Source organism: Palaemon carinicauda, chromosome 4 (assembly GCF_036898095.1).
Source record: "Palaemon carinicauda isolate YSFRI2023 chromosome 4, ASM3689809v2, whole genome shotgun sequence".
Lineage (NCBI taxonomy): Eukaryota > Metazoa > Arthropoda > Malacostraca > Decapoda > Palaemonidae > Palaemon > Palaemon carinicauda.
Window position 1 is genome coordinate 40,831,266 of NC_090728.1, and position 12,676 is coordinate 40,843,941.

Consider the following 12,676-nt stretch of genomic DNA (forward strand, 5'->3'; position numbering starts at 1 on the left):
GCCGACGTCTGCTGAGTAAAATTATTTGTAATGAAATTTGATTATGTTTATATAACTGAATGCGTAAGGTATGTATTTATTTAGTTTACGTATATATATATATATATATATATATATATATATATATATATATATATATATATTTATTTATACTTTATATATATACATATGTATATATTCATACATATATGTTTTGCGTATGTGAATATAGTCATTTATGTAAGTATGCATGTGTGTATACTAATTCATACTTTTAACTAAACACACACACTTCCAGGGTTTTATTCGAAGCATCGCACTAGCTAATGCATGATTGGTGTTAGAAGGATATGCCTGTTTTCGAAGAAGAAAATGGTTACCAAATGAAATTAATAAACTACCTCCATATTGAATTTTTATGCGTCTTGCTCATTCGTGTGACCTTCTTAGTCAGTGTCATCTGTCACGTGACTTTCATCGATCTTTGCCATCAAATCTTCATTTTCAGATTTGTTCTGATTTGCAGTGTTTCAGTCAATATATGTAATTATGCAAGTCCTTGCGATCGGAGAGGTGAACTCTAAGTATGTGGTGGTCTTAACAGAGTAAAATTACCTTTGAGTTTATAATAGATTTATGAATACTTGATGATATAAAAATTTGTAATAAACAAGTAAGAAAAGAAATAGGTCAACCTCATAACTGAATACTAAGCCTATTGAAGTTTTCCTATTTTTTTTCGAGCCATTATGTTTAGAAAGGAGAATAACAAACGAAAGAAGCAGATAAAGCTAAGTCTCTTTCTCATGCAAATGAATGTTTCTGTAGTCGCTTGTCTGTGTGTACGCCTTGCAGCAACAATAGAATCACAAGTCTAGTACCCTCTGAATGCAACGGCAACTCGCCCATCCTCTGAATTGTACTTTGCTTGCAAATTGCTTTGCAATCAATTCCAGGAATACATTCCATGAAACTGGAAACAGAACTGAATAGCTCTTTCAGCTAATGATAACTACGCTGTCATGAGGATGATGACAGTTTATAGTTCTGCTGGTTCGTCTTCTTCCACTTTGCCGTTTCCCTTGATGGAGACGAAGTGGAAGAGAATGGTGCGGGAACCGTGGGTACATTTTTAATTTGCTTCTTTGTCGTTTCTGGGTCAGTGGAACTGTAAGATCTTAGGAGGATGGTTGAGGGTTTTGCTTCATTTTAGATCCCTTTTTTTTGTTGGATTCTGTGTCTCTGATTGTGATCAGTCTTGGTTGTCAGGGGGATTGGCAGTCTGTCATCCCCCTTGTATATTCGGCTTTTAATATATTTTCAAACGCCCCTTTGGCTGAAGTATCTAACGAAAAGATTACTGTTTACTATTTTTTATCATAGTTGCTACTGCTACAGTATTCGATTTCGGCGGCATAGTTGTTAAAGTTAATTTTTTTTTTCTTTTTTTCATTTTGCTTAAAAATATATATCTTGAGATGTTTTGCTAGTTCCCACTAATTCATGTGCCCTTCCTCTGGTGTTAGGCTTGTCACACAGTATTTTTATTCAGGGGGATCTTACTTGCTTTGAATTGATAATAAAATACAAGTAGCTCTTTAAAATATAATAGATATGCTGTCATCGCCAATGACCTCAATCTTGTTGAGAAAACGCCTTTTTGTCCTCAAGTTACTCTTTTAAACGAAACGTGGCAAAGATTAAACGTAGAGTTCTTCGATCAGAGAAAATCAACGTTGTTTATTATCTTTGTATATTACAATCGATGTTTTTGAAAATTATTTCCTTATCTCATAAGAAAATTAAAACGTTAAATGAAGTAAAATCACTCATTCTGGAATAAGGAATTTGTCATGGTTTAACAATCTATTTTTATCTCGCTGTTTCTTCAAACTAGGATGAGCCGGTCTCAGGAGAGTTAAAGACCAAACTTTAACATCTTAATAAACTTTTACTGAAAAGATCTAATGGATAATTATTCACTGTCGTTTTCCGACCACCTATTGAGAACCAATTGAGTTTACTTTAGCATTGAAGAGTTTCGTGGTGTCATAACGTACCATAAAACGTTCTAAATTACTTTATACATTTATATCTTCCTTTTTGTCTTTGGTGTGTTATATTTGTCGTAGAATAGAATACTTAAAAGAGAGAAAATGGAAACCGATTCCAAGTAAGTTCAAATAACCATTGATGTCTTACTTTCAAGTTATGTTTTTTTTTCCTTTTTTTTTTGTATTGAGCATTCTCTTTTTTTATATTCATTGATTGCCAAGTCGACTCTTATACGAATTTGAAGTATTTTCCTGAAGATTCTGTCTATACAGATTTCTTGTATATGTTACATAAAAATAAAATGATAAAGAGAAGCAAAAGAAACAGTTCGTTCCATGGGGATAAAGTGAATACTTTGACTAATGTCTTAAATACTAGGTGATATAACAATAATTAAAGAATTAATTGTGCAGTTTCATAACATCCCAATAAATTGAGGTGAATAATTCAAGGACGGATTTTCGTGAAATTATTCTGTGATTTCGAATAAAAAAATTGTTTTTGGTTTTCGATGGTTTAATAGCATTTTCATGTATCATTATAAAGGATCACTATATTGATTAAGTGTAAAATATGTAAGTGATGTTCTTGTTTCCAACGCTCTATGAGCTTCTTATGGAAACCTATTCTTTGTCTTCGACGTCTTTAACAATTGAAATACCATTATGAAATTTCTAGTAATATGATTAGTTCAACATAATGAATTTTCCTTGCACAATTAAAAGCAAATCATCCCTATGGATTTAATTTCAGCGCCATTCGGATTATTGAAATACCTTCCATTATATTGAGAGGCGTCTTGTTAATTTCTTCCCTGCTGGAGAGTGAGTTTTTAACCTGCAAATTTAACAAGTGTAACAAAGTAACACCAGTCATAACAACACCGTAAAAGACGGTGAGTAAAACACTTCATTTTAATGATAAATAATCTAAATGAATAATGTGTCATCAGACCAGTTAGATACCACATCAGAAACAGCATATAAGCACGATCATATCAACTTATAGAGTATATTTTAGAATAATTTTATGGTAATAAGTTAAATATGACTCTTTGTAGTTGTTTTACAACTGAATGCCATTTCATACTACATATTCATGTAAAAATTGAGGCCATTGGTTGTTAATCTTCCCTAATAATAGTAATTAGGACTAAAGCAGAGGGGGAGTGAAGTATGGATTCCAGTTCTAATAGCTCTTAATCAGAACGAATTCCGAAACGTTCCTCATTATAGTAAGCCATAATCAATTCGAGCTAAACGCGTTAAGCTCATATATTGAATGGAAAGAAGCAGAATCTAAAAAGGACACAAAGAATATTCATCTATTTATCTAGTAGAACGACATAATTAAATAAACGTCGAGAAAATATGTTAGGCGTCTCCAATCAAGTTAAAAATTAAACACATTTAGTGGATGTTAAACAATGACAAAAATTTTCATCTTTTCCGGACAAACAGTGAAAGTAGGGGTTAAGGGAGTAACAGTCAAAACTAAACAATGCTGAAGAGAACAAATGCCTCTCCAGTGTGCATTGAGAATAGATGTATAAGAAATTCGCTGAATTAAGCAAATATTTGAGAAAGTTTTAATTAAGCGTTTATGTTAGCTCTTCTCAGATTAAATAGAATCGGTAAAAAACAGATGAGACACTATGATCTTTTCTATGAAGATCTTTTGTGTCAGGGATTATGATTTATTACTGCTTTTATTATACATATATCATTAGGTATGAAAAGAATAATGTTTTATTTAAAAATGTAAATCAAACTAATAGATCAATTAGGGTGTTTATATTATGCCTATTAAACGCCACTGCTATAGCACGAAAAGAAAAATTGAATTCTATTGCAAAGTATTGGAAATTCTCTCATTTGTAATGGAAGGTGACTAAAACAGTCTTACACACACACACACACACACACACACACATACACACACATACACACACACACACACATATATATATATATATATATATATATATATATATATATATATATATATATATAGTCAGATCGGTGTTACTGTACGGACATGAGTCATGGTATGACAATGAAGCAATCTCCAATAGATTTAGTAGATTGAGAATAAAGCCCTCAGAAGGATATTGGGAGTTAAATGGCAGGACAGGATTAGAAAGGAAACTCTAAGAGAGATTACTCCAGTGCCATATGTGGATGAGATCACGATGAGAGGTAGATGAAGATGGTTTGGGCATGCTCTTCGCACTTCCCAAGAGAGATTAGTTCACCAAACGTTTAGCTGTGCTCCACAAGGCACTAGAAGAATTGGAAGACCCAGGCCTACATGGCTAAGGACTATGAAGCGCGAAGTAAGAGATGATGAATGGAGAAATATTCAATTAAAAGTTCAAGACAGAGACGACTGGCGAAATCTAACCGAGGCCCTTTGCGTCAATAGGTGTAGGAGGAGATGATGATGATACATAAATACATACATACATACATACATACTTCTAAATTGGTATAGATATTTTGCAGTTAAAGGGAATATCTATTTAGCGATATTTCCTTATAAGAATTGGTAATCCATTATGATGAAAACTCTTAAACAGATCATGTGAAGAACTGGATGATAATTTATATGCAAATAACCTCCAAATATTAACTGATGGAAGGTATGTTTACATATTGCGGTGCAGAACTTGAAATATAAGTTTCATATTTTGTTGAAATATCTCGTGTAAAGAGAAAATAGTTTTAACAGCAGTTAGCAGTCCTAAAAATTCCAAAGCTTTTTGGAAAATTCACTAGATCTTACTCCTACATAAAATACGATAAATGCAAAGGATACCTTCCTTCAGAAGAACTCTGATTCGTTGTATCAGTGTGTATAAACTGATTGATTATAGTAATATCCACAAGACTGCCAGCTTCAATATTTCTTGGGTTTTTATTGTTAAAAAGTCTTTTCTCTTACAGAGGAAAAGTTTTCTCGTCATCCAAAATGCTTCTAAATATTGTTACTTCAGATATAATATCCACATTATGATTCTTTATTACTTATAGCATTTACTAATAGACGTCCTTTTCATCATCATCACTATCATGGCCCTCTTCATCCTAGTTGGTACCATCTACATCACCATCATTATCACTATAGCTTCTATTGTTTTCATCATTTCTATCACCTGTAGGTACTAGCATTTGAACTTTTGATAAAGCTGGAAATATTCCAAGTAAAGCGCTGTACCACTCGTGTTTCATACATGCTCATACAATGTAATATTATTGTTTTTCTTTTAATCTCTCGCTTGCTCCCATACTGATTACAGAACAATGTGTTTAAGCTTGCCTTCACATGTTTTAGTTTTTTTGAGTTTTTGTGATATTCTTGCTCATACCTACTTGTATAGAAGCTCGTTATCCGGTGAATAAACTTTATTTGTATTCACTTCGCCTCTCTGTTAACACCTAACAACCACCTCGCACATCGGGTACCACTGGAGTGACTATTCTACACCGCCTTTTTCACCCACCCATTCGCCTTGCCCTTTTTATAATGCCACCAATCGAACCTGACTCTTCGACACACGTGGCCTCAATGAAACTACACCATTCACCAGCAAATAAGTGGTTACTTGATTCCAAGGCGCCGAAGTTTAGTTTTGCATCAAGGTTATGACTCGTTCAAGCAGCATAGCAGATAAATGTCTTCGCGGCAATCCCCAAGGACAGTTTCCGGGAAATATCCGATTGGCTTTGCAATCAAGGGAACGACCCAATAGAGTGTGACACCCTTAAAAAATACCTCCTGGAGCAGTACTCACCATCGCTAGCCAAGTTTTTTCAGCTCCTTCAACAGATGTTGGGGGTATCAAAATGCTTCACTCATCCTCAGGGAAATGACCAGTATTACTCACTTACAACCTTCACCAGATAGCTCTCCTCAGGAAGTGAATCTACTTCGTGCCCTTTGGGTAGGACGCCCACCCAAACCTGTACGCGCTGCCATCCCTTTGTCGATACCTTGCCATTAAAGGACCTAATGACCAAAGGTGATGCCTTTATGGACAGTCACTTTACAACCTTCAAGACCTTCATCAACGCCTTCACTCCTTACAAAGAGGGCAACTACTCAACACTGACCGAAGTCGACGTGAATGTGGTTAAGACACAGATGCCCGCCCAGTGACATGCCAAAGGGGCGACAGAGCCGCCCACCTCCCACATATGCCACCCTCACTCGCTACACAATATTTTATCAATGGCAAGGTAAAAAACAAATAAAATGAGGTAAATGAAGCAAGAAGTTTTTTAAAGTCCAGTTATATTAATCTGATATTTTTGATAAAAATTACTGGTTGAGACAACCGAGACGATTAATTGCTGTCCTGCCTCCCTCAAGTTAGTAACTTACTTCACCGGAAAACAACCGTATGAAGCAAGCCCCTACCAATGACTATCATGTCTCTCAGGATCTGAAAAACAAAAAAAACACTCCCTGTAAAACTGGTCAGGTAAAAGGGAAACTAAATTACTTACGGGAATCCGTATTAACAACAACAAAACTCAAAACGGGAATCCGTTCACTAAAATTACCTTCGATAGAATTCGATTTTGTAATTTTGAAAACACAAACATATTGTTCATAAACTGTGGTAATCCACCAAAAACGAAACTTAATGGCTAATAGCCTAATGTGGTAATCCACGAATAACAATTAATGAATTTTCAATAAAAGTGGTAATCCACTGTAAAAAACCTAACATTTAACGCTATAAAAAGAAAACCGAAAACAAAATTGGAAAAATAGTAATTTCTTTTGATCCCGAGATTTATTTTTAACAAGGTCTTGAGAAGGGAACTAATTTAATCAAATGTATTAAATCATTATGGCTAGGGTATCAAATCAACTCATGTTCAGATGTGAAAAGGCTGACTCACCTCAATACTCCTGCCGTTCACTGAATTACTGTTGCTCCTGCTACCCCCCAAAGTGGCATAGTGTCGGTATCACTAAGGGTTTATCCTTCCATGACCGAGAGTTGTAAAAACGTCCACCATACAAGAAGGAATTTGTCTGAGAACTGACTTGGAAACTCCGATCGCCTCGACAAAAACTTCCAGCTCTCGGCCAACAGCGTAAACAAGCAGTTCACCTTAAAAACAATACTAGGCGACAGATCACTAATAACAAGATTGTTTAGAGGAACTAAAGTCAGCCCCGCTCTACACTTGAACATGACAAAAATAATATTACGAATAATATTTAAAAGGTTTGATATTTATTATATTTAACAACAAAAGAAATCACTTTCAACTTCTCCAATTTTGGTTTACGATAAATTATTTTCTACACTGGGGGGAGGGGATTCAATTTATTTATATAAACTAAATAAATTGAATACAGAAATTCATGATAAATAGGATCCCCAAAACAAGAAAAGTTGAAAACATTAAATTACAAAAAATATTTAATACATTCAATATACAAAGGTATATTAAAATTTAAATATAACATGACATTATTGACATTTAATTGCCCAACCAAATACTCTATATAATAACTATTTACAAGTAAAGATTCTCTTATTCACCCGAAACATAAATCATTTTAGGCTTCCAGGATTTTTCTAGTCCGCTCCGAGCTGTCAATAGCAGCCTGGCGTTTAACTCTAGTGTCCTTAGGTACTAGAGACTCCTGTACATCAACCTTAGAATTATTCGGAATTTCATCTTTCCGGGTGAGAAGTGGGATAATGACTGACGAATGTCTCTTCACAAGTTCTTGGGTTTTCCCTTTAAGGATAGTGGCACCAGTAACCTCACCCAAAGTATTTGTAAAAATCTCTTTTACAACGCCCATCGGGTAGTCATTTGGCTTAGTGAAATTTTCCTTAAGCAGTACAATATCTCCAGGTGAGATCTTATTATGAGTGACTGGCTTGTATCTATCAGGGACATCTACAGCCTGATGTATTAGATTCGCAATAAATTCTTCCTGATATAGTTTAACTAAATTGTTTCTCACTTTTTGCAATTGATTGTAATCTTGCTTAAACTTTGATTGAGAATAATTTTCAGGAATCCAGTCAGGGTCTCTCCCCTCATGCAATTCGGGAATTATATTAACCGATATCAGATCGTACCCATGAATCAAATTTTCTGGGGTGATAGGTTCTGGAATGTCATCGCCAATCTGATCCCTTAAGGCTTCTTTAAATGCTATTGGCCTACGATTGACTAAATGAATGACTTGTTGAATTAGGAACTCAAAATCATGGTATTCCAAGACATTCTTACCAATAGCTCCATAGATCAATCTTTTAACAAGTTTAACACATACTTCCACCATCGAACCTAACTGACTATGACCCTTGACAAATTGGTCAAACTTTAAAGATTGGACCCCGTTGCGTTCAAAATATGACTGAGTCTCATGATCTTTGATGTAGTCAATAATTATATTAGAGGCAGAGACTAATTGGGAGCCTAGGTCACTAATACAATATTCCGGGATTCCAAACTGGAAACAATGAATCTGAAAGGCTCTAAGAAATTCTTTAACAGAAAGATCTAAACAAATAATCAAATTAACTGCTCTACTCCACATACAAGTGATACATAGTAGATAGATTTTTCCTTTCTTACCCTGTTGTTTAACGCTCAATGGGCCAATGAAATCCATAAATAAATATCTAAAGGGGACATTAGGTGGTGACACTCTCCATTTCCTGTAGGGAGATTGATTAATACTGATGGTTCTTGACTTAAACCTACGACAAAAAACACATTCTCTAAGGTTTCTCTTAACCACTGAAAAATATGACGGTACGTAAAACCGCTTTCTCATTTCTGACAAAACAGAGTAACATCCCGTATGGTTGAGCTTTTTGTGCAGGTTATGCACAATCAGGGAAGTTAGATGGCTATTTTTAGCCAGCAACAAAGGAAAACCATGTCTCCGAATGAGTTTGTCACACTTGCTACGTACTCTAAGCAAACCATCGTTGTCAACGTAAACATTAAGCTGACCTACTATGTTAGGCATGTCTTTTTTTCTTTGAATAGAACAGCTGAAATATGTAAAAACCTCAGGGAAATGTGCCCGTTGATCCTGTAGTATAACTAACTTGCAAGCTCTTTCATGTATACTATTGCTCTTTAATTCTAAGTGAGCAAATTTATTGGAGTCCTTAGCTTTTAAACGACCCTTTAACTTCTCTACGAAAAGAATAACTTTCTCATAAATAGATACAAGTAAATCAAAACTGGAAAATTCTTCAAATTTAAGAAAATATTCAAAATTATCTGACATGGCCACAACATTGGAACTGGTACACACAGACTCCTCTATTTCTAAACTATTATCCAGCTTGCACTCTGCATAAGGATTTGGAACTATAAATGATAAATTACCATTTTCACTACATAGGAAGGTTTCTTTTTCCTTAAAACATTCAGGACCAGAATAAAAATTGGTTTGCATCAACTTACGATATGAAAGGCAACGAGTTATGGCATCTGCAGGATTTTCATTCCCTCCAACAAAAGCAAAATGGACGGGGTGTTTTGCACATAAGTTCTCTACATGCTGAATTCGATTCATCACAAAAACTGACCGTTTCTGCATTTTTGACAATTTATTAGTAGACGAATTCAACCAAGAGAGCGCTACCTGACTATCCGAAAACACATGAAGGCCAACAACATTTAAAGGATTGATGCATAATGGTCCAGCTAATTCGTTATACAAATCTAAAACTACTTCCGTTGCAAAGGTTACTCCCTGCATCTCCAAAGATGGAATGCTTTTACTTTCCAACTGCCTATTTATCATACGATTTTTTGCCATCACAAAACTTGACGACATAGAATCAATATCAATGATGTACACAACAACACCATATAGTAATTTAGAGCTATCACAGCAAGCAGCCAAATAAAATTTTCCATCCCTACGTCCAACAAATCTATCAATAGCAATATCAGGAGCAGAATTGGCCTGATTAGCAATATTATGCCATTCTTTACGTAACTCTGGTGATAATTGATCGTCCCATCCTAAATTTCTATCACACTGAAGACCATGAAGAAATAATCTGCTTCGATTTAGGATGGGACCAGTAATACCAAAAAGATCAAAGTGAGAGGCAATGGTACTTAAAATTTCCCTCTTAGTTTTAGCCTTACCATTCAACTGAAATTTATTTGCCAACAGACAATCAAGTGTTCGATTCCACTGCATACCAAGAAGTTTAACAACCTCTCCCGTTTCAGAACCTGTGCAGGAATCTATTTCTCCCTGTAGGGACCTGTCATTAGTAACGAACTGTTGTAAATCAAAACCATAAGGAGAAAATATAGATCCTACCACAGAATATGCCCAGTGCAGATTTTCAATTTCATTTGCACTAAAAGCACAATTGTCCATATAAGACAAAGAATAAATGCACCTTTTCAACTCCTTCAACTGGTTTTCATCATGCCCAGCATCTAAAATCAAAATCTTGTAAAGACCAAGCATCAACAAAGTTGGGGAACATCTTAAGCCGAAGCTCAACCTAACATTCCGATATGCAACAATGGTAAAATCTCCCTTCTCAACATTTTTATACCATAAAAAACAAAGTCTGTTAGCATCAACATCACTTAATGCAATCTGGTTAAAGGCCTTGCATAGATCAAAGCATACTAACAATTTATCAAACCTTAAATGTAATAATGATGAAGAAAGTTTCTGATTTAGGCATGGACCTGCATGTATGGCCTGGTTATGACTTATTGTCTGACCCTTGGTTGAGTTTCTTTCACACAAATTTGATAGAAACACAACTCTACATTTGGTAGTTTCGCGATTCAATTTGAACACACCCATATGAGGCAAAAAAGAGTGTTCTGGGTGTTCATGTACAAACTGGTCAAGATTAGGAATCCTTTCTATTATTCCAACCCTTTCCTGTTCTTTTAGGGCTTCATTCATTAACTGTAAATGAGATGGATTTCTCTTTAGTTTTTTAAGATTAGATTCCAAAATAACTTTAGCCAAATGAAAATTTCTACCAAGCATATGAGATACTTTTGCATTCCACAAAAGTGGCATAACTAATCTACCCTCCTCATTCTGAATAGTGTGATCCAAACAATATTTGACAAGCTGATCATGCAGCTCTGAATTCTCCAAATCATAAACCTCATTGTCCAAGTGAATATATTTATTACAAATAGTGGCAAGCACATCATCTGTGGCTTTATCTAACCCTGAACGAATTACATTACCTTTTTCATCGATTACACTGAATTCTGAAACCTTAATAGGATAATCAACTTCACACTTATCCAGAGAAGACGGCTTATCTATCTTTACACGCAAACCAGTAACATACTGATGACAATTTATAACCGAGGAGGACTGATGTAGATAAGGAATATCCTTCAATAAGGTGTCAATTTCACCTTTAAGAAGGACACCAAACGGGGTCATAGCATACATAGACCTGCTATTCCTACCAAAAACTACTTCTGTGAGTGGTAAACAATATCCTGATTTAGTTCCCAAAATCAAATCAATATTTTCAATGCAATCACTATTAGGCGTTAGAAACTCATCAACCAACACATACCCTTTCGTCTGGAAACCGTAAACCACTTTGCCCAAACCTTTTAATTTCAACTTTATGTTAATAGATGGGATACATAATGCCTCTATTTTGTGAATAGCATTACCAATTATAATTTCAAATTCCACTAGTTTTGAGGCATATTTCTGAGAAACATTAATACCATTTATTCTCAATTCAACCTCGGCTTGTAATACCTTTAAATCCAAAGCATTGGCTAGTTCCTCACTAATCAGATTTAACTGACTTCCATCATCCTTCAATGCTCTTATGCTTCTGTTTTGGATGCTACAAGAAAAGGTAGGGAGAATGCTGGAATCACAGTCCAAATTACTTTTAAGAGCCTCCATTATAACTACGTTATTATTAGATTCCATGGACGAATTCTTATTATCCTTTTTAGAGGAAGTCTTAGGCGATTCAGATTTTCTATTATCATTCGCAGATGCTGATTTTTTACTATTCTTACAGAGGAAACTAAAGTGCCATGCTTTACAAAACTTACATTTCATCTTAAATTTAAAGTTACATTTGTCAGTAGTGTGACTCAAGCTTGCACACTTACAACACCCATTTAAAGATTTAATTTTGTCAAGCTTAGTGGTAACATCCGAAAAAATTTCACATTTATAAATAGGATGCGAGGCGGGTTTGCCTTCTGTGGTACACAAGACACAAGGAAAGAAATTTGACGGTTTCCTTAGGGAACTAACACTAGCAGCATAACTTGCACTATTCTTCCTATGATTATGATTATCATGCAATTTATTTCCTACATTAGACCTCTTACTTTGCTCATTAAATCTTTCACAGGCCTCAAAGAAATTATCATTAATTTCCTTTAATGTTGGCCTTGATGAATTAGTAATCTGGGTTAAGTGTACTTTAAAACGATTATCTAAGCCCTGCCAGAAAAAATACCTCAAAAAATCCTCACGTCCCAGAGACAAACTTTCAGCTGCTTGAGTTAGATTTCTTATCTGTGAAATATATTCAAATGGGTCACTTTTTAATTTCATATTGATTTCAGAGATTTTTTTGATGGTATTAAACATT

The 12,676-nt window shown here is 34.8% G+C and overlaps 1 protein-coding gene across 1 annotated transcript; it reads right to left on the reverse strand.

The window, feature by feature from the left end:
* Positions 1–6,274: 6,274 nt before the first annotated feature.
* Positions 6,275–12,039, reverse strand: LOC137639908 (uncharacterized). The gene is made up of 2 exons (XM_068372186.1): positions 6,945–12,039; positions 6,275–6,478 (listed from the first exon to the last, which is right to left on the reverse strand). Exon 1 carries the CDS (start codon positions 11,995–11,997, stop codon positions 7,615–7,617), a length of 4,383 nt encoding a protein of 1,460 aa, XP_068228287.1. The 5' UTR covers positions 11,998–12,039; the 3' UTR covers positions 6,275–6,478; positions 6,945–7,614.
* Positions 12,040–12,676: the final 637 nt, after the last annotated feature.

What these genes read in the sequence shown, in the direction of transcription:
- LOC137639908 (XM_068372186.1), bottom strand. Translation starts at nt 11,997, where the DNA reads ATGGAATCTAATAATAACGTAGTTATAATGGAGGCTCTTAAAAGTAAT.